This window comes from Diospyros lotus, chromosome 8 (genome assembly GCF_014633365.1).
Source record: "Diospyros lotus cultivar Yz01 chromosome 8, ASM1463336v1, whole genome shotgun sequence".
Classification (NCBI taxonomy): Eukaryota; Viridiplantae; Streptophyta; class Magnoliopsida; order Ericales; family Ebenaceae; genus Diospyros; species Diospyros lotus.
In genome coordinates this window covers 492122-514868 of record NC_068345.1, presented here as the reverse complement: position 1 = coordinate 514868, position 22747 = coordinate 492122, and the positions used below count along the sequence as shown (strand labels likewise).

Sequence of the window (22747 nt, the reverse complement as noted above, 5' to 3'; positions counted from 1 at the left end):
GAAATTAGTATTTTCCTTGATTAGAAGGTGGTATCTGGACGGGGGAGTTGGGCACGGCGGCATGGACCCATCACAAGAAAGAAACACCAGTTTTCTTCCAATCACAAACAAGAAATTCCGGCAGACAAACGGCTGCCGAGAAAATTAGAAAGAAATTCAAACCCACGCCACACTAAATCCAAGTACCCAATGACAATCCGTTGCCTTTTGGAACTTTCCCCTTATCCAAACAAAATACGGATGCTCACGGCCATTTGTGGCCTCAATTGCCACTAATTCTGCAGCCCCTAACCCCCCACTCTTATCTGTCTTCTTGTCTCGTCTCTTTCCCAGCCTCCACCCGAACTCTGAAACTCACTACTCAAACCTCAGAATTCTTGAATCAGATGCCGTTCGCTTAATTCAATTTTTTTTTTCTTTTTTCTTTTTCTTGGGTTTCTACCGAACAATTTCACGCCACAAAAGGTTAACGAAATTTCCCGCCATTTTCAAGAATTTTGAATTTTCATCATTTGACAGGAAGAAGGTGGAGAATTCCGTTAATATGGAGAGGTTTGCTCAAACGCAGTCGAAGGACCGGGAAATTGATTTTCAAGATGTATTCGGCGGTCCGCCGAGGCGGGCTTCGATGCAGGAGAGGCGTTACAGTTTCATGGAGACCATGAATTCTGGCGAAGACGTCACGCTTTTACCTCGGAATCCGTTGTCCGGCCTGAACGAGAGCCCGGTGTTTGGCGACGAATCCGCGAATCGCCGGCGGTACCCAAGCGATGACTTCTTCGGCGATATTTTCAGGGGAGATGAGTCTCTGAGTTCGCCAAGGTGGTCTACGCAAGACCCCTTTGGTTCGGCCCCATGTTCAAGGGTCTTAAGCCCTGCCCGCCCTTTGACGCCAAGAACTGATCCTTTTGGAACCTCTCTTCCTTCTCAACTTCAGTTCAGGTTTTGGACTCAATTTCTTCTCCTTCTTCGTCTTCTTTTGTCTTTTCTTAATTCAGTTCTTGTGTATATGATTTCTGGTCCTTTGAGCTCATAGCAGATTAGAATAATCTGTGCTGAAAATTTGGGCACAGAACGTCAGTTATGGACAAAGATACATTATAACTTCTTTTTATGCTGTTCCTTTTGTTCTTGCTAGATTGCTAGTATTGCAGATGATGGATTCTCCTGTAATCTTTACGAATCTTTAAGGTTGCGTTAGGATAGAGTGACTTCAAATGATGTCGTTTGAAATTTGTAATTTAAATACCTGTATTTCTAATATTGTCATTTCAAATTATGCTCGTTGTTGAGCTATTTCAAATTCTTCTATATTTCTGGGTCCAAATGCATCTTGGATTTGAACCCAAATCCAAATGCTTTCAACAACGCCGCATCCAAATAATGAATTTGGAATTTCAATTCCAAATGAAAGGGTCAAATGACCCATTCAAATGTACCCCAATAGGATATCTTCTTCTTCTTCTTGTTTTTTTGGTGTCCTATTTACAGGTATGATAGTATATACTTTTGTCTACACTTTTAGAGGAACCTAATGCATCATTTTCTGTATATAAATTCCTCCTTGTTTTTTGCGCTTTTTAAATTTAATTTGCTTCTCATTGATAACTTTCCAGAATGCCATCCAATTTACTGCATGTTTACTTTCTTCTGTGTGCATGCTGGCAAGATATATATATTTAGTGTTGATATCTCGATAATCATGCACTTCCTAGATAGGGATGGCAATTGCAACCGAAACCGTGGAAAACCGAACTAGTCATCGCAGTTAAAAACCGTTTGACTGGGTAATGGTTTGGTTTGGGGAAAAACCGAACACTGTTTCAATGGGTATGATTTGGTTATGATTTTTACTAAAATCAAACCAAAATCCGAATCGAAACCGAACCGAACCGAATATATATATAATATAATATGTATATATAATATATATTATATACAACCCCGCCCACCTGAGCCCAGCCTACCCCAGTCCAATTGCCTTGCTTGCAAACCCTTCTCCCCTTCTCTTCTCCTTCCTCTCTCAACCTCGCTCTCACTCTCTCTCACCCTCGCTGCCTCTCGCTCGTCCGCCCGCCCTCGCCCTTGCTTTCTGCTTGTCTCTTGCTCTCGCTCGCCCTCGCTGTATCTCTCTTGCTCTCGCTAGGGCTCGGCCCTTGCTCTCGCTTGCCCTCAATCTCTCTCACCCTTTCTGCCTCATTTCTCTTGCTCCTCCGCGCGAGCTCGCCAATCGCCCTCGCTCTCTGCATCTCTCTTGCTCTCACTCGCCCTCGCTAGATCTCTCTTGCTCTCGCTAGGGCTCGGCCCCTCTTGCTCTCGCTCGCCCTGGATCTCTCTCACCCTCGCTGCCTCTCACTCTTTGCCTCATCTCTCTTCATATTAATTTATTTTTTATATTTATAATTTTGTTAGATGGAGTTGGCTCATTCATTTCAGATGGATATGTATCAATTTACGAAGAATATATTAATGTTGTTGATGAAGGTATTAACTTTCGTAGCTAATTTTTTTTTTAGCTTAAATTACAATTTAATTATGCACATATGAATTTATTGATCTTAACAATTGTAGGTTTGGAAATGTGATTTTATATCCAATAAGTTTTGTAACTTTATGCAAGAATAAGATACTTTATTAGAATTTATCTTTGTTTGTTGTGAAATTATCAAAAAAGTTTATGAATGCTATTTGTCTTTGTTTGTTGATATGGATTAAACTAAAAAAACCATGGTTAAACCGAAACCGAACCAAAACCGAATGGTTTGGTTATGGTTTTAAATTTTTAAAACCAAATGGGTAATGGTTTGGTTTTGGTTTTAGTAATTTAAGTTTGGTTTGGTTATGGTTTTGGCAAAAACCGAAACCAAACCGAACCATTGCCAACCCTATTCCCAGATCCTTACCTGAACTTCTGTTTGATTTCCAGCCTTCCTGCAAAATTGACCAAGGCAAAGGACTTTCCTGCATTTGCTTCAGGCAATCACAGTCCATATAAATACAAGGATCCCACTTCAATTGGGATGAGCTGTTCATATACTCCAAGCTCTCCTCTCTCTAGACTTTCAAGTGAAGCTTTGCATGAAGAAGGCGAGTCAGGAAATGACATTCGGCCATCTTATCAACCAAGTCCTCTGTCCCATGAATCTTCTCTCCCTAAGGGCCCATCGCACACGACCAAAGCTGGTGAATTGGAGTCATCAGATATTGGAGGCAACTTGAAGAAGGATTTGAAAAGCATAGAATCTCCAATCAACATCAGCCAGTTTCACTTCTCCATATACAAATGGGCTAGCAAAGGGGTACCACTATTAATTCCTGTTAGAAGTGGCAACATTATAAAACAAAAAGAGAGGATTAAAACTGAGAGATGCTTGAGCTCAAATGGAAGGATTGAAAGTAACAAAGGGTTACAGGTGGCAGATTTCCATGATTCTGGTCTTGATCTTCTGAACCAGAGTGATTCAGAAAACCGCCAGTCTCCTTGCAGTGAAGGCAGGAAGCAGCAGGGTTCACTTTTTAAAACAACTGATGAGAACATGGATGAACCTTGTGATACTGTTGAAGAAGCAGTTCTTTCCATCCCAGGATCAAAATCCATGCACATAGTTCCAGATACCATTGAAACTGTACCTAGTGATGTAGCCTTGAGTGACAAAAGAGTGGAAATAAAAACACATCCTTTATCTGATGCAAATTTATGTGGGAGTACTGAGAAAGAAGCCCAGAAACATGAGATGAAGCCTCTGCGGTCTTTTCTCTATGATACTAATAAGGCTCAAGGTACCTTGTGCTTTGGTCAGGTATGGAAGACATCACCAATTTATATTCTAAATCCATTTCCTTGTTTGCAGGCATTAATGAAACAATTAGGAACCCTGAAATGAAAGATAGCATGGTGAAAAAGATGAGAAAATCTGATTCAAATGCCAATGTGAGTAAACATGTAAAGGAATGTGATGATAAAGGAATTAATAAAGATAGAGCAGAAGCAGTTCAAGTGAAGGGACCTCAGCCTCAAGATTCAAGAAGAAAATCTGGAGAAAATCTTGGGAGGAATGGAGTTAGAGGAAAGGTTAAAGAATTTGTTAAGATTTTCAATCAACAAAATATTTCAAAGCCTAATGTTGATGCTGAAACTCGGAGTCAGAGTTGTCGATGGAAAAGCACAGTCAAGTTTGGAGCAGAAAGTGTTAACAGAAGCCAAACAAATGGAAAAAGTCATAATCAAAGTGTGAACAAGATGAAAGGACCACCAAATGCTTCTGTCAAGGTAGTTTTGTTTTTTTATATTTTTTTCCCCTGATATCCCCCCTGCCCCCCCTTCTTGCAGGCAGCAATTATTTTAATTTTGTGAATTTATGGTTATTTGCTTCTACCTATGCTATTAATAATATTGTTTTCTTTCTTTCTTTATTTATTTATTTATTTATTTTTTTTTTTGGGGGGCGGGGGGGGGGGGGGGGAGAGAAGTAAGTATGATTTCCGATTGCCAGGGTGCAAAGTAATCCTTCACGCATACTGGCTGCACAGATTTTGGTTGCTTCAACATTGTTAACATTTCTTTTCTTTTTTTTCTTCTCTTTGGCTAATGAACATTGCTAACATTTTAGGTAGTGGAAAATATTGGGGAATCACTGAAACAGCAGCCCTTCTCAAAGACCACAGTCTTTGAAGTTAGTAAAACTTCTACTGGTCATGTCTCACCATCAAGTTCCGGTTAGTTCTTTCAACTTCCTACTTGCAATCAATGATATGTAGCATTATGAAAAATAAAATAAAACTCTAAATTTGGGAGAGCCAACTGATTAGGAATGGTTAGAAATAAGGCAAAAAAATAAAAATAAATAAAGTCACACATTCCTGGTACATTTGATTAGAGATGTTGAAGCTGCCAATTATATTTGCAGCGTGGCACATATGTCATCTTGGTAGAAAATATTGTCTGCAGTGGTTATATTAATTGTTTCTCTAAATCGATTTCTTCATGAATTGTGCCATTATGTTTTGGTATGTGAGAAGAAGACTAATAAAGAATGAAATGGAACACATTTTTAGCAAAAGAGATAAAGGGCGACCAAGAAAAACTTAGGGCCCATTTGACCCTGAGGTCATGTGAGTGGGTCAAGCTGAGGGGAGTTTGATTATGTATAAGTGTTTGTAAATAATTGAGTTAAGGTGAGTTAAAATGGTAAAATGACTAAAAGGAACATAAGAATGATGAGTAGTATATTACTTTTTTAGTTATTTCACAAAGATTAAAATTGAAATTTGGTAAAAATGGCACAACGTTAGAGACAACACAATGCAACCTCACCAAAATGGTGAGGTTGCGTTCAGGGGATTCAACACAACGCGTTGTCAAACACCCCAACTTCCATGATAAGGTGCAAACACAGCTCAATTCGGCCCTCAAAGCAAGGCCAAACAGGTCCCTAGTGGGAGACTTACGAGGTATGATAAAAGGGCTTTACAGAAGATAAAGCTATAGATAAAAATGGTTGGCTAGCTAGAATTCATGCAGCTGACCTGGATTAAAGCTTGATATGTTGTTTTCTATGAGCAGGGAGATTTGACAAGTTAAACAACAGTGGGATTGGCGAGCTAGAATTCATATAGCCGACCCTACATAATGGGATTTAAGGCTTGATATGATGTTGTTTATGATGGGTATTGTAATGTTTGTCAATCTGGAAGGCTAGTAACTATCTTTAAATGGGGGATCACTTGTTATTTGACAATATAAGTAATATTTTGCAGCATGACAAGCATCTCTGCTATTATCTCTATTAATCTTTTAGAGCAAATGCTCCATAAACATCTTTCAGGCCTCTCTGAAAGGATACAAGTCAAAATAGTCACCTTATATTGGAACACTGTCAGATGATTTCATAAGTTTGTCCATGTTATACTCTTTTGTACTTATTAGATCTTACGACATACATGTATTAATATATCCAAGCTTTGTTTCTAGCAATATTTAGATTGAGAACCTGTTTTCAAACATAACAGTATTACTAATTAAGCATATTGTTCTTAGATGCTATTTATACTAAATTTGTAACGAACTACATATTTTATTCATTTTTTTTATTCTGATATTACATTTCATTTCTTTACTGATATCCACCATTCTAAAGAACATTGTGCTCCAATGCAAATTACTTGTGTTTTTCTTCTCAGTGTCATTTCCTGGTGATACTAAGGTTGCAGTTGAAAGCATAGATGACTTCTTCCAAGAGAACTTTGCGGTATTGAGTCCTCAGTTGCATTTTTTTTGTTAATTTTGTTTTCTGACCTTCTGTTTGCCATTTGCTTGTGAAATATATATATATATATATTTATTTTCGTAAGTACTAAGTAGCATGTGGTTTCTTAATGATAAACACACATAAGTCTTTCTGTAGATGCAGCTTGATATCTCGTGATCATAGAAACTGAAAACAATTCAATGAATCTCCATTTGGAGGTCTTTATTTTGCTTTGTTTCTTCAGTTGCAATTGTACTCACTGATGTGCTAAATTTCCTGGCTGCATGAACAGATACACGAATTATCTAATGACCAAGACAAATTGCAGGCAGAGGACAGTCGTGAGGATATCCAAGTATCTAGACTTCCTCACTGCAACTTTGCTTCCAATCACAGTAAAATGCATTAATTATACTAGTTATAAATCTAATGCAGATGTTAGATGCTAAAATTCGGCAATGGTCAAACGGAAGGGCAGGCAATATTCGCTCACTTTTGTCAACATTACAATATGTAAGCATTTCTTTTCTGTTCTTCAAATTTATTATCGGTTTTATTGTCCCTATGGACTGCAAGCTACAGAAAAGCCTTAAGACACTTGACTTTAGATTACCATGTTGTTTTCATATCACTAGAAGAGGGCTCCAACACTGTCATGTCTTCTAAGACTGTGGTGACCCCCAAGTATTTTAGAGCTTCTTTCTCTGGGAAACTCTTCATAGACTCTTCACAGTTGAACCTTTCAAAGGGGTAATAGGAAGCTGGATCCACATAGATGTAGTACCATAGAAAGATTGCTGATGACCGGACAACAGGAAGTGCAGTCAACTGACATGAGCCGACCACATGTGAACTCTAAAATAGTTATGATGCCATGTTTGGAACTGGCGTTTTTCAACAGAAACGAAATTGAAATTACTTGTCTTTACCTGTTTTTGATTCATATAATTAATATTTATTTCCTGCCATAATTTCAAATTCTAAATCTTGCTAGGGAATTATTTTTCTAGCTATTGCTGTAGTATGCCAAATGGCAAGCCTTGGTAATAATAGTAAGGTTACTCCTTTGTGAATAGAAGGTCAGGGGTTCTAGTTGTAGGAACAACTTGTTTAGAAGGAAGTAGGGGTCTACACGGCTCGGTCTGGCCGGTTTTGGGCCAAGAAAATTCGCCAAACCGCACATGCGGTTTGCACCTATAAGCAAACCGACTGGTCTGACTTGGTGAGGAGAAATCGCACCGAACCGCACCGCAGATTGCAGTGCGATGCGGTTCAGTTTCCGCAGTTTGCTGGAAATGTAACAACTCTCAGTTCACCATCACCAAACTTCCACACTCACTCATCGACTAAGATTTACTCCAAATAATAAAAGCTTCGAACCCATCTTATTTTAGTCAGGATATTGCAGTACCTTGATCGAAATGGCGTCGTGAGCTGGTCTGATGTGACAAGCAGTGGGGGTCGGTTTGTCACAAACTTCGTCGCTCTCGCTTCGATCTGTGTCTGGGTGCAGCGGGTGGGTCAAGTGACTCAAGTCCATGTGTGTGGCAGCGGTGGCCGGCGGGAGGATGGGTCGATTCGTCGCTCTCGCCTCGGTTGGTGTCTGGGTTGCGGCGGGTGAGTCAGGGCCAGGTGTGTGGCAACAGCGGCCGGCGGGGGCATGGGTCTGTCGGTGAGAGACCTGGACCTGGTGCGGCGAGGGGTGTGTCGCCGTCGCCGATGCTGACAGAGGAAGAGGGGGAGAGACGAAGAGGGGGAGAGAGAAGTGGTTTGGGGATTTAGGGTTACTGCTGGTTAAACACCCCCCTCCCCCATTGCGTTTCTCATTTTATATTTTATATTGTATATATATATATTTTAATATAATTAAAGGATAATCGGGCGGTTCGGTTTCAAACTGAACCGCCAACCTTCAAACCGCGAAACCATGGTTTGGAGGTTTTCCAAACCGCACCGAACCGCCTCTTTAAAAAAACTGTGTGGTTCGGTGCTGTCCGGTTTGGTGTGGGCGGTTTTTGCGGTTCACCAGTGTTTTTTAACACCCCTAGAAGGAAGGGGTAAGGATGTGTAGAAAGATGACCCTCCTTGACACTTGCAAAGTGGGGAGTCTCGTGCACCAGGAATGCTTGACTCATCTAGGGATCTTCTAGGGATCTTCTTTATCACGTTGTTCTCTATTATTTGTGCCTTGTTAGGGAAAGAATCAAGTGATGAAGAAAACTTGGAACAAAATCACACACACACGACTGAATTTATGTGGTTTGGCAAAGAATGCCTACGTCCACGGCCGCACTAAGTGTTTTTTCACTATTTGAGAATGTTACAATTATAAGAATTATACTCACATATTTATACACGAAGACAAGGGCAAAAATAGAACTCCTAATTCGGTCTTGTTTAAGTTTTGGAAGCTCCTTACTGGCTCTACATAGGTGTCATAAATCAAATCAAGCTCTGCATCGCCAACATGCCTGTGTGAAAAAACCGAGTTTTCTTGATTATGCGTCTCTTCATAGGATGTTCAGGCAGAGTGAGTATCCACACATTCAGATGATTGACCCTTTGCTTTCTTTCTAGTTTGTCTGAGTGCTTAAATAAGTACATTTAGCACCTGGTGCTTGGTGCCCAGAGATGCTTCATTCTAGATGTTGATCATCTTCTATACTGATCACTTTTATTTAGAGGAGAGAAGGAATGCCTGCTGTGAAAAATTTCTAGCAACCTATTTAGGTTTTTCATTTGTTCTGCTAGTGCTAGCATGTTGAATTTTAACTTAGTAGTTGCTGATGTGGTTTGAAGAAGTCAAAATAAATTAGGATTATCCATAATCAATAAATTAGCAAATATCTGATATTGTTTGTTAGTTGTTTTGGCTGGATATTATGCCATATTATTCTCCTCTTTATGCTCATTTCAATTTACATTTTAATTGTATAAATTGGAGTTTACGATTGAATAAAATATACGACTTTCGCTTTGATATTTTTTTTCCCTTCCATTTTCTTCTTTCTTCATAAAATACCAACAAGTGGTATCAGAGCGTTTTTCTTGAGGGACCTGTGAGTTGAGAGAAACAAAAAAAATCATATTCACAAACACTCAAATTCAAGCCAACAATCTGCAAAGATGGAAGCAGAATCAAGTCACGGAATGCCGGCAACACCGATATTTGGTGGCAACAACTATTAAGTATGGGTTATTAAAATGAAAATCCATCTCAAGGCACTAGATCTTTGGGAAGCAGTTGAGGAAGATTACGTAGTCGTTGATTTGTCGGCCAATCCAACTGTGAACCAAATAAAGATTCACAAGGAGAGGAAGACAAGGAAGGCTAAAGCCATGGCCTACTTATATGCTGCAGTTTCTCCTAATATTTTCACAAAAATCATGAACCTGTCTTCAGCAAAAGCCATTTGGGATCATCTTAAAGAAGAATACCAAGGCAATGAATGAGTGAAGAATATGCAAGTGTTAAACTTGATCAGAGAGTTTGAAATGCAAAGAATGAAGGAGTCAGAAACTGTGAAGGAGTACACTGACATGTTGCTTAACCTTGCTAACAAAGTGAGGTTGTTAGGTAAGGATTTTCCTGATCAAAGAATCATTGAAAAAATACTTGTTACACTTCCAGAGAGGTATGAACTCATTATCTCTTCTCTAGAAAATGCAAAAGATCTGTCAAGCATTTCCTTGGTAGAGTTACTTAATGCTTTACAGGCTCAAGAACAAAGAAGGCTTGTGAGAATAGGAGGAGTTGTTGAAGGAGCTTTGCAAGCACAAACAAGGCCCACTGGTGAAAAAAAGGTTTGGAATCACAACAAGAAGCTTACAAATGCTGGAAACAACAATAGTAAAAATTATCCACGTTGCCCTTACTGCAAAAAAAGCCAATCATCCACAACACAAGTGTTGGTGGAGGCCCGATGTAAAGTGCAACAAATGTGGTCAATTAGGTCACATCACAATTATGTGCAGATCACAACAATAAGAAGGAGAAGCTAGAGCTGCTGCTGACCAACATGAAGAGGAGGAGTTATTTTAACTCTACTAAAAAAAAAAAAAAAACATATCCATGCCTATGCCCAAAAAAAATGCCTATACCCCAAAACCCATAACCATGCCTATGCCTCATAACTATAAAATCATAAAATGCCCATATGCTATATCCAAGACATGCCAAAATTAAAATGCTTTGCATTTGCAGTCTCAAAATCAAGAAGGAGTGTTGAATTTTGACTTAGTAGCTGCTGATGTGGTTTGAAGAAGTCAAAATAAATTAGGATTATCCATAACCAATAAATTAACAAATATCTGATATTGTTTGTTAGTTGTTTTGGTTGGATATTATGCCATATTATTCTCCTCTTTATGCTCATTTCAATTTACATTTTAATTGTATAAATTGGAGTTTACGATTGAATAAAATATACAACTTTCGCTTTGATATTTTTTTTCCCTTCCATTTTCTTCTTTCTTCATAAAATACCAACAAGATAGCATATGTCTACATGGTCTGTCTTTTGCTCTGATGCACGTAATAAGTTGTAATCTTGTGTTGCGCTATCATATTCTAAATTTCTCTCCTCTTTTTATTGGTTCGGGGGGGGGGGTGGAAGGATTTGGAACATCCCCAATTGATTCTAAATTACTTTGATATGCCACCTGTTCTTTCTTGCTTTTTTCTTCTTTTGTGCTTTATTGTTTGCTTTCTTCATCTCTTGAACTAACGAATTTTGTAAGTCATGGGCAGGTTCTCTGGCCTGGAAGTGGTTGGAAGACTGTGGCACTTGTTGATATTATCGAAGGAAGTTCAGTGAAGAGATCATACCAAAAAGCTTTACTGTGTTTACACCCAGATAAGCTACAGCAAAAGGGGGCTGCTTCTCACCAAAAATATATTGCAGAAAAAGTATTTGAAATTTTGCAGGTAAAAGTAGTTTATTTGCATGGAAATAATTCGTTTTGAGGATAAAAATATGTTTTTTCCATTTTGAGGAAGTGCAAGGTCATTCATGTCACTCATGGGGTCTGCCAACCTGTCACTGGCAAATGTGGGGATCACTTAGTGGCTAGCTTTTATTTTTTTATGAAACTTCACTATTCATTACTAAGATTTTTTAAGTTCCCTTGCTTCCTAGGAGTGAAGCGAAAGTAACATTTGATCAGAATTTGTAGCAGTAGAACTATGGAAGCAATCACTACACCATTTTGATCTTTTGTGTTCTTCTTAATTGTGTTTCATAGTGATATACAATGTGTAGAAGATGCCTGTTCTGTTAATTTTTTCACCAATCAATTTTTAATTTGTGTTTTCTTAGTTGCAAACATCCAAGGCTTGAATAACAGGTAACTTCTTGTGTTCAGGAGGCTTGGGATCATTTTAATTCACTTGGTTCCATATGACTTCAGCGGCCTGGTTGCAAAGTGCCGCCTTTGGAGGAACATGTGGTCTTGCGTTGCTGTTGCTGTTATTGGCAAGTAAACACGTAAATACCATTTAGATGCTGCACATATACATAATTACATCAACAGGCCTTTTACACACATCATTTGTGCATATATATAAAGACAAAGTGAGTGATGAAAACACTTCCATATCAAACTTAGATTGCTCTTTGGCCTCGATAAACTGTTGTTGTTCCTAGCAAAACAATATGAAGAAAGAAATATTGTTGTAGTTACTCTGAAGAGCATCTGCCCAGAGTTTAGCATGTTTGGATGGAAAGGGTATTATATCCCTTCTACTGTTTTTTTGGGGAGGTTGGGTGGGTTTTGGGATCCTACTTGGGTGCAAACGAAGCAGAGTTTCAGGTTTTAAGGGACTTTTTTCTCTTTTTCACGAGGATTTTTTTAAAGGATTAAATCATACGTCTTTAAATTAAAATAGACAATATTTTGCATGGAACAATTAATATTTGATCTTATTATATAGTTTAGTATATGCGATTTGAACTCACAACTACATGTTATAAGGGGTTATCCTTCTTTTTTTCATGAGAGATAATTATAGAATAAAACTGTATTAAGTCATGCCAATGTGTCTCTAGCAAAGTGGAAAATATCTCGTATGAGATGTTGGCAAAATTTTAGCCGCACCATTTATACTTCTTCCATGATTTTGTAATTTTAAACAACCACCTAATCATTGATATTAAAAACAGTATTTATTTATAATTATTGAGTATAATGTTTATTATAATAACTAATAAAGATATTGTTACATTAATGTTTTTTCATGCTTTTTTAACATTTTGTTGGTGAACATTAAAATAGGAAATGGTAGTATCTGTTTTTTCCACAAAAAATAAATAAATAAAGAAAAATAATAAGAACCACACACACACACACACACATATATATATATATGTTGGAATTTTTTATGAGAAATCCTAGTTAGCCTTGAAGATTATTTTATATTCCTAATATTAGTTTCCTATTGAGTGTGTAATGCTATTTATTAGTCAGTTATTAATTGTTGTTAGGAAATGAAACCTTGGCCTTGGTGAATAAGAAAATAAGTCTATAAATAAAATGGTTGGGTTGCTATTCAAGATGTGCAAATCACTTGTGAAAGATAAGAATTGGGTGTAATTGGGACTTAGGTTTAGAGATATAATATTGAGTTTTGTAGTTGTAAATTTTACTATATAGTGATATTTTTTCTCTGTCATCCTGATAATTGTGGTTTTTCTTTTTTAGGGTTTTTCATATAAAAATCTCTTGTATTTGAGTGTGATTAGATCTTTTGTTTCTCATCTTATTTTTTCTCAATAAGTGGTATCAGAGCTTTAATTATTGATCGCCTAGTATGCAAAAGATATATCAAACATGTTGAAATTTGATTGTGAAAAAATTGATGGGAAAATCAATTTTGGCTTGTGACAAATACAAGTTAAGGATATCTTGATCCAATGCGGATTACATAAGGTGTTGAAAGACAAACCAACTCGTGAAGGCTTTGAAAAATCTAGTAAAGTGATCTGCTAGAAGTGCAAACAATCCGATTATGTGAAAAGGGATTGTCACGCTGATGGAACAAGTTTGGCAAAAGACTCCAAAAATTGTGACGTTGAAAGTTCGTCTCTCAATATTGTAGGAGATGAAAATTTCCTCTAAAGAGATGGATACATCCTCATGGCATGCCGCTAGAGTTGCTATGAAAGAAGATGTGATACTTCTAATAGATCTACAAGTTTGCACACGGACATTGGCTCGGCGATGATGCAAAGTGTGTAGTGAAAAGGATATTGATAGTTGAAGAGCTCCCAAGGAATTTAAGCATGGAGGTTGCACCATAGTTTTTTAGTAAGATATTTTTTGACATTGTACCGTGAAAATCTTAGGGCGGTATATGCTTAAATGGTTGTATCTTTTATGATAAGATACAATAATCTTAGTAATTGAGATTATGGTGACTATCAGTAATAGATAGTCATGGTCGTTGTCAGAGAATGGGCGAATATTTTTAGGAAATCTCGCTAAGGTGGTGGTTTGTTGGGATTTTTAGCAAGAAATGTTAATTAATTTTGAAGATGATTTCATATTCTTAATATTGGTTTTTTGTTTAGTGTATAATTCTATGTACTAGTCAATTATTAATTATTTTTAGGAAATGAAATTTTAATCTTGGTGAACAAGGAAATAAATCTATAAATAAGATGTTTGGCTTATTATTCAAGGTGTGCAAATCACTCGATGAAAGATGGGAATTAGGTGTAATTGGGATTTGGGATGGAAATTAGGTGTAATTAAGATTTGGGTTTAAAGAGAGAATATTAAGTTTTGTTACATAAATGGTCGTAACTTTTTTTTTTTTAATTTTTTACGTAAAATTTTTTTATATTTGAGTTTGATTGATTTTTTTTTTTTTTTCAACAATATATAAGATAAAGCGAGCAGAAACACAAGAAGTTCATGGAACCTTTTAGGGCACAGGTCACAAGCAGAGCTGCTTATCTCTTCACGACAAAGCCTGCAAATTGTGTAAATTTGCACAAGCATTGGTTGACTTCCATTATTGCAACATCAAACCACCAGAGAGAGAGAGATAATGGAGATGTTATTTTGACATTTAATTATGATATTTTTTAATAATATATATATATGTGGATGTGTTACATAATATCATAAAAAATATTATTATAACTAAGTATTGAAATCAATAGTTGAATGGATTGATTCTCAAGGCATTTGTTTCCCACCATGGTCTTGTGTGGCCGGCCAACTTGGGCTACATATTTATGGTTTGTGCAGGCTGGGCTGGCTAGCGATTCCTTGCCTGCCTGCTTAGCTAATTTGCATTTAATTGTCAATTTGTTTATGGGTAGGTTCTTGCTTCTGGAGGGGCACATGTTATTTTTAAAGGTCAATTGTAATCTTTTTTATATTTTATTTTTAAACTAAAAATATTTGTATTAGATGATAATAATAAATATACCATATTTTATTAATTAATAAAAATAATATATATTTATTTATTGTATCTTTAACTATTGGTTTATAATCATGATGATAAAGTTAAAAACAACGGTTATGAACTATTTTAGTGATTCTAATAAAATAAAATAAAAAAGGATTATGTTTTAAGTAATAAATAAATAGTACAAAATTTCTTCATAGAAGTTGAAATGACCAGAAAGTCCTAAATTTAGATTATAATTTTCTCTTTCCAGATTGTGTCACCAATCACCATCTCTACTGTACTCTACTCCCCTCCCCCTCTCTCTGCGAGATCGTTACGCTTAGCTAGCCATCTCGATGCAATGTTTGTTTTGTATTTCTGAGAACAAGGGTAAAATGGGTATTTTGTAAAAAAAATTAAGGGGTACCTAGTTAATTTTCTTTTCTAGAAGGGCGTTAAAATATGAGACTTTTGAGGAGGTGGGGGAGGGGGGTGTTGTGTAATTAAACTAATTTGAAAATGTTAAAATCACAAATTCACAAATATAAATATTATTATTATTATCAATTTGCATAAAAATGTCTGCATGTAGAAGCAGACAGTTCAGTTAATGAATAAATACAAGGTTTTTACTTGGGAAAAAATATCAGTAAATACAAGAAAGGATGTGAGTCTGATCTGAGGACGAAACATTTTCAGTTTAAAGACGATAAAAGAGGAGAGAGAGAGAGAGAGAGAGAGAGACAGAGAGAGAGAGTTCATTTGCGAGCTGAACATCCTATATTTGGAGGTGTTTGTCTTCTTCTTCATCTTCCTTTATCATCTTTAGTTTGTTGGGAATATGTTTTTTGGGGGATAAAATGGTTTATTTATCCGGATTTGAAGGCATAAAGAGTAGGGGAAAAGCTTGCGTGGCTTGAAAACTAGGAGCAGCCTTCGCCAGAAATTTTAACTCTTGAGTTTGCTTTGTTACCTCACCTGGGGGCTGGGGCTGCGGCTGAGGCTGAGAGGGGCTGGCTGGGTTAGCTGCAGATTTGCTCTGCTCTCTATGCACGTACAGTGATTTTTGTACGTATTATTCTGCAGTAGCTGCTAGCCTGCTGCTTTACTCTTTACGCGTCTTCTCTTTCAATGGAAATCCTCTCCGCATCTGTGAGCTCTCTCTCTCTCTCTCTCTCTAAACGCAGTCATTCGATTGCCGCCGCTGTTGTTTTCTGATCTGGGTCTTTCTCATTTTCTTGATAAAGGGTCAGTTTTTAAGGAATTTGTCCATTTTATGGGTGCATTCTCTGATCTGGGTGACTCACGGGTCTTGCTTCTTTGGGTCTTCCTTTTATTTTCCTATTTCTGGGTGGAATTAACTTCAGAATATGCAATGCAACTCAATTGCCCAGTGAATCTGGTGCTTCCGCTTTCCTTGGCCACTGATATGTTTGTTTGCTTGCTTCTATTCGTTTCTGCGAAAAATGGTGAAAATCCTAGTTTTTCTTTTTAGGAGTGTTACCTAATTTGTGTCATTCTCCTGTGGAAATGCTCTGGGGTGTTACGTGTGTTAAGCTATCTTCAACTATATGCTGTACTTTGAAGCTCTTTTGGTAATCTGTTGTTCTTGGTTATCTGCTGCCAGATAATTGTGCAATGTTTTGACAGTGGTAATTTTGGGTAATCATTTTCTTTTTGGCCTTAATGGTCCTGTGCCTAAAAAAACAACAAAGAGGGAACCCATATTGTTTGCTTTGCATTTAGAGGTCAATCTTTTATTGGGTGGCTTTCTTGTATTTCTGTTGGGTTCATATTACCAACTCCAAGTTGTTAGGAGGACTCTTTTTATTGTTTTGACTTGTCTTCCAGCTCTCTCTATCGAAGCTAGCTTTAGAGTAGTTGTTTGACCTATTTTTTTCAATACCTACTTAGAAAGGTAGTCAGTTTGTATATTGAGTAATTTAATAATGTTGACCTCCCTTGGGCTGTAGAAGTTCCATTGATCCATCACCTATTGAGCCCAGATCTTTTGAAGAGATGACATGCTCTGCACTCATAATTGTTTCTGAGTTCCTGTCCTTTTCAGTTGTTGAAGAAATGATAACACAAAAGAATTTAGAGTTAAAAAATACTTTTAAGTATTGGAGGAATTCTTTGACCAGTATTATCGCTGGTTCAACATCTAGTGGAAAGTTCTTTAATAATTATTTTGACGAGTTATGATAATTTGCTATTGTGCTATTTTTTACTTCTCTGTTGAAATAATGGCTATTTATACTAAAGCAGAAAAATGTCTCATTTCTCAACTAAGATGCAGAATTTGCATCAAATTTTCAGGATCTTTGTCAATTTGGAAACTGTAGCTTTGGTGAATCAACTACAGAACATGTAGTCAAGAAAAGGTCTCACGCAGCATGCTTTTAGGATTCTGGTAACAGAATTAACTTTGTATTGGATTCTTGACTTGAGATCGCAGCTGCAGCTGCAGCTACTGCTAACTGATATCATAGCAACTTTTTATTACTAACTTGGTTTAGATCATAACTTACCTCTTACTTGGTTTCAGGCCATAACTTGAACTTGTAGCTATTGTTATTGCTAACTTTTCCCATTAGAGGGGAATGGCATATTAAAACATCAATCATATTGCTACCTGAATGTAATCTTTTTTGTTTTGCTATTTGCACTATTCACATCTAACCTAACATGAGGTTGTAAAGTAGTCTCCCTATTTCCTATTAGTCTTTGGGAGAGTTGGTATGAAAACAACAAACGAAGCCCTATTCATAGCCATAGGTGGGGTCAACTACGTGGATCCTAACTCACCAATAATCTGTATCCAACTATCCATAAAAGTCAATATATTCCATGTCATGGTTAAGAATTTTCTGCTGATCTTTCTGCAAGTTTTATTTACTCTCTCTCTCTCTCTCGTCATAAAACTTCTTCCATTTCAGGCACTCTTCTTAGAAGTGAGTCTTTTATTTTTGTCTCACATGTCCTAACCATTTTAAGCACTTCTCCCAAATCTATTCTCAGTAAGCATCACTCCAATCTTATTACAGATAATTTTTTTTTATTGTCTTTTCTTGTTTGACCACACATTTACCATAACATTCTAAACTCTAGGGGTGTTGGTATCTCTAATACTTTATTTCATATGATTTTGTGAGTACTCTTGCAAAAAGTTTGTGGCATTTATCCCATATTCTAGACATATGTCAAAGTCTACCTAGTTGAGTGGTTGGACAAGGGGCATGGCTGGAATTTGCTTCTTTTTAGTTGTATCATGTCCAATTGATTTAGGTGAGGTTAACCTGGCTTCAGGAAGATTGTTAATGAACTCTTTTGTGATTTTTGCCTTTGTTCAGTGGAAGAACCAATTTTTTTAGATAGCCTACCTTTGAAAGTAATTGATTGACCTGGTTTTTCAAGTAGTTGAATATGATGTTCAGTACTTGATGAACCTTGGGGATATGTCTAAAGCAAGCACATTACTCCACAAGAATAGATAAATGTAAACCATCTCCCTTCTAAAGGCCTGGTAATGATATTTGAATTTGTAAGATTCTCATGGTCTCTACTTAAAGGGAAAAGGGAACTAAAATAGATTCTCACATCTTTTCTAATGAATCATGTGGAGGTTTTTGATTCTATGAATGTTGCTAATTGATGGTTTTCCCTTTTGACTATTGTAGATTCTGACACTTCAGCAAACCTTCATCCTTTATTATTACTATATCTTTTATAGATGTACATGTTTTTTTGTTTCATCAATTACTCTGCATTTCTCTATGGAACTTCTATAACTATGAGCGCCTAACATTTGCCTTTTGCATAAGATGCCTCCAGAAAACAGCTATTGCATTATGCTTTTGTACTTTATCCAGGCTGAGATTTCTATCTAACAAATTCACTCCTTTTGTTATGATTCCATGGAGTACATGGTTATCTATACTTCCCCTTGCAGTCTGAAGTCCTCTCTTTGCCAACCACATAAGATGGTTGTGAAAGTTCACCTTCTGCAGTCAAAATAAGATTAACAGATATATGAATCCAGTTATGACAGATTATAAGCGCCCCAAAATTGACAAATTGCTTCACTGATCATACCGATGTATTATTTTCAGCCATGAATACACCTAGAAACCAATACAGTATGAAGAGATGGATAAGCACTGTGCAAGCATATCACCATGCTATTCCAATGCTTGACCTTAATGTCTGGCACTGTTGGGAGGGCTAGGCTGCAGATCAAAGTCTCTTGGGGGAAAAATAACAACAGCTTAGATTGCATCCCAATAATGAGATTTTTAGTTCAAATAAAAATACTCTTAATTTATCTATCGGCAAAGATTGACTTCATCTTTATCTTTCCTTCAGCTTAATCCACAAATTAGCTACTTTTGAACTTGATCCTTGAACGACAGTATATCATCCTTTGGGAAGAATACCCTAGTCTGTCTCTTCAAAATGTCTCACATTAAAACCACTCATCATATTTCCAAACTACAGAACCAACTGCGATATTTAAGAAAATTCGAAGTTTTTACTGTGTGTGTAAGTTATCCCTTTGACTATGTTTTGTACATTCTGAAGCACTCAAGGATCATTGTGACATCAATTAAGTCATTTACACCATGTAGGTTTGACAGGCAAATAATAAATAAATTCATTTCCCCTTCTCAAACTTACAGAATTTACTAGTTGTTAATGATATTTGAATATTTTCTTTTCTTTCTTGTGGATATATTGAGGATGAGCCCTGGTAGAAACATTAAGGTTGCTCATTTATGGGTTCAAGTTGTGGAAATAACATCTTTGTAAAAAAGCAATAGGCTGCATAAAAATACCCGACCCTCCCCCAACACTTGTAAACAGGGGAGCCCCCCTCCCCCCTTATCTTGTGGAGACTTTGGAGTGATCCACTGCCTGCAGAGCCAAGATGAGTTTCCTCAAGGGAAAGGATGTGGCCTCTACCTACTTGCAAGGAGCAGACGGCGGGATATTGCATTTAACCACTCAAACACTGAAGAAAGTCTGTAGATGCTTGTTGATTTAAACATATGGACAATTTTCTATCAGGATGTTTTCTGGAATTTATATCAACTACTTGAGTTACATACATTATGTATAAGAGAATTAAGTTCTCTTTTTCTATATCCCTAATATGCCTTTCTGCTTCTATCTTCTTTATTGATTTCTTTAGGTCTTACATTTTTTCAGATTTGTCCATGCATGCAGATTACAAGTTGCCTTGAGTGACCATTGGTCTCACTCTCAGAAGCAACATGAAACTTGGATTGAAGAAAGGATGGAAACCAAAAGTGCCTTTTCGTTTGAGAGCCAAATCAGCCACCCGTTTTTGCTTATTTCCCAAAGTCAAACCATCTAGTTATGGTCCTGGAAATACACCAGTTTATCTAAATGTGTATGACTTGACACCTATGAATGGCTATGTCTATTGGGCTGGTTTTGGCATCTTTCATTCTGGAGTAGAAGGTAATGCTATCTGCTTTATCTTTATTGACTCTTTTTTTTCTTTTTTTCTGATGTATATTTTATGTTCATTTGCTACTTCTTCCTATATTTTCTTCTGTGTTTTGTTTTTTCATTTCTTGTTTTAGATTTCTCTATTTAACCACTTGGTATCGAGCGAGCATGACTTGTATCCACCCTAGCCTTGGTTGTTCAGATGCACTTGATCCTTTAGTCATCCATACCACAACTTTCCCAAATGCAAGTTGGAATGTTGGATTATGTGCATTGCTTTAGAACACTGCACAGCATTTAATCAGAAAAATGATTTAGACAGATGTGGCTTCTTTTAATTACCATGCACAAGCACACAGAGACATGCGACACTTCCACGTCACTTCCACACAAGGAGGGAGAGTCTGTAACCTAAAAGTCTTAACATAAATGTTGAATTGCAATTCCATACAAGAGCAACGGGTTGGTGAGGGCTGATTGATAGAGTTCTCAGTTTCTAGTTTCTTTTTTCAATTTTTTATGTTGAATTTCCATTTTTTCATGGAAAATGAACATGTTTAATAGAGGGGTCATCAAGGAGAGATTAAAGGAGTATTTCTTGACATTATTCAATGAAGGTAGAGAAACAAGTGTTGGGATATGGATCTTAGTAATTCTGAAGAATATATGAATTACATGTTCTATAAATGTACAAGTCCAAACAGACAAGACACATTGTGTGGAATGAGAAATGTATCTTCCTCCAGTGAACCCAGTGCACAAGGCTCCCAAATTGCAGGCTCTCGGAGAGGTCAATTGTATGCAGCCTTATCCTTACTTAGCAAAGATGCTGTTTCCTGATGAGGAATCTATCTTCATTGACAGAAATTCATGGCATCTGTATTTTCCACTGCGGAAATTCATGCTTTCCATTTTCATCTGTCAATGTCTCCTATTTATCTTCTGGAGAAGAAATTAAACAGGAAGAGTGAGAAGGAATACCTTTGGTAGCAGCGTACTTTCTGGGAAAAGTGAGAAGTTACATCTTGTAGCCCTATCATTTTTGTGCTAGAGCAGTTGTGCAAAGACTGACCTGTAAAATATTGTCCTCTTGTTATTGATAAGAATTCTTTTTACTAGGGTCTCTTCCATGTGAATTGTATTGTAGATCAGTTGATTTAGTCCTGAGCAAGCAGCAAATTTCTATTATTGTTTACCCTTTCTATTCAGATCTGAATTTCCTGCTGTATTTTTCAGTCCATGGAGTAGAATATGCTTTTGGAGCTCATGACTATCCATCCAGTGGTGTCTTTGAGGTTGAACCTCGACAATGCCCAGGCTTCAAGTTTAGGAGGTCAATACATATTGGAACTACATCCTTGGATCCAGTCCAGGTTAGGGAGTTAATTGAGCGCCACTCTTCAAACTATAATGGTGACACATATCACTTGATTGCCAAGAACTGCAACCATTTTTGCAAGGACATTTGTTACAAGCTGACAGGGAAACCAATTCCAAAATGGGTAAATCGCCTGGCAAAAATAGGTATTCTCCCTCATCAAACCACTGAGCTATTGAGTTTCTTGTGTGCACGAATCAAAATTTCCCCATGAATTATGCTAGGCATATTGGGGTCCCCTTTCAATATTTCATTTCATCAGCTGGGACCTACTGGATCACTTGCAGTACTCACCATCATAATAGAGTAGGACCTTTCTTAGGAATTATGATGCAATAGAGGTAGATGTCTATATAAACTTGCACCATCATAGCACTTTAGGCAATGTTTAGAATTTAATAGGGACTGTATACTTGTGTATCTATGTGACAGATAATTCGAGTTGATCAATGATCAATTTTGATTTTCCTTTCATAATGCTATTGGGATCGTCAATGTGTCAAGGGGGTAGTCTAAAATACCTTTTGCAGAGTTATGGTTAAGTGGCATGTTTTCTTTTATTTGTTTTTCCCTTCTGGTCCAGTTGCTATTATGATGCCCTACCTTACCTTGAGTCATGTAATTTAAGCAACTTGCTTTTTTCCCCTTTACTCCATCCTGCTAGGTTCAACCTTCAACTGTATACTGCCGGAAGCACTTAAGATTTCTGCTGTAAGACACGATCCGAGTTACGAAGCTTGTGAAAGCGAAAAGAGAAGTCTGAGAAGTTCCGTCAGTTGCCTGTCGTCTATCTCAATGAGGCAAAGGCAGTTATCAACTTCATCGTTGTTCTTACAATCACCCTTGAAGGGCTGCTTACCTCCCTGGGAGCTGAGAAAATCGAGCAATGGCCCACTACTAAAGGAAAGGTAGGTTTCAAAATCCAACCCTTTAATGCATCCACAAGCTAGCTGTGTTGAGTAAACATTGGGTGGGGGGGGGGGGGGAGGCAGCTTGGTGTTGTCTTTGTATTTTGGGGCCGTGTGTGTAGCATCGCTTGTTGTCTTTTGTAACATTGTTATGTTTGTTATGTTTCTTCTATGCTTAAATTCCTCTTATTTATCCTATTTTGTGTTCCTCTACTAACATCATGTAAAGACAGTGGGGTAGTAGAATGGTTTTGTGAACATTGAGATGTAATTGTGCTGTTGGTCCTCAGAAGAGTTTATTAGCCTCAAGAACCTGAACAATTTTTCCAAATATTGG

The 22747-nt window shown here is 37.2% G+C and overlaps 2 protein-coding genes across 12 annotated transcripts; both read left to right on the top strand.

Annotated features, from left to right (window-relative positions):
- Positions 1-227: 227 nt before the first annotated feature.
- LOC127807568 (J domain-containing protein required for chloroplast accumulation response 1) lies at positions 228-11936 on the top strand. Of its 6 annotated transcripts, none has more exons than XR_008024738.1 (9): positions 231-942; positions 2927-3780; positions 3852-4270; positions 4611-4716; positions 6181-6248; positions 6541-6603; positions 6684-6761; positions 10989-11175; positions 11613-11936. XR_008024738.1 is itself a non-coding variant. In XM_052345528.1 (9 exons), the coding sequence occupies exons 1-9, from the start codon at positions 545-547 to the stop codon at positions 11649-11651; spliced, it is 2202 nt and encodes a 733-aa protein (XP_052201488.1). In that variant the 5' UTR covers positions 243-544; the 3' UTR covers positions 11652-11936. The 6 variants fall into 6 exon arrangements, 3 of the variants coding, with proteins under 3 accessions (XP_052201490.1, XP_052201489.1, XP_052201488.1); XM_052345528.1 differs by having other exon boundaries at positions 243-942; positions 10999-11175; XR_008024739.1 differs by lacking the exon at positions 6541-6603 and having other exon boundaries at positions 228-942.
- A 3402-nt stretch (positions 11937-15338) lies between these two features.
- LOC127807536 (deSI-like protein At4g17486) lies at positions 15339-22670 on the top strand. Of its 6 annotated transcripts, none has more exons than XM_052345464.1 (5): positions 15339-15801; positions 16969-17062; positions 19876-20133; positions 21361-21648; positions 22167-22670. In XM_052345464.1, exons 3-5 carry the CDS (start codon positions 19923-19925, stop codon positions 22412-22414), a joined length of 747 nt encoding a protein of 248 aa, XP_052201424.1. In that variant the 5' UTR covers positions 15339-15801; positions 16969-17062; positions 19876-19922; the 3' UTR covers positions 22415-22670. The 6 variants fall into 6 exon arrangements, with proteins under 6 accessions (XP_052201424.1, XP_052201423.1, XP_052201422.1 ...); XM_052345463.1 differs by having other exon boundaries at positions 19858-20133; XM_052345462.1 differs by lacking the exon at positions 16969-17062 and having other exon boundaries at positions 19858-20133.
- The last annotated feature ends 77 nt before the right edge of the window (positions 22671-22747 follow it).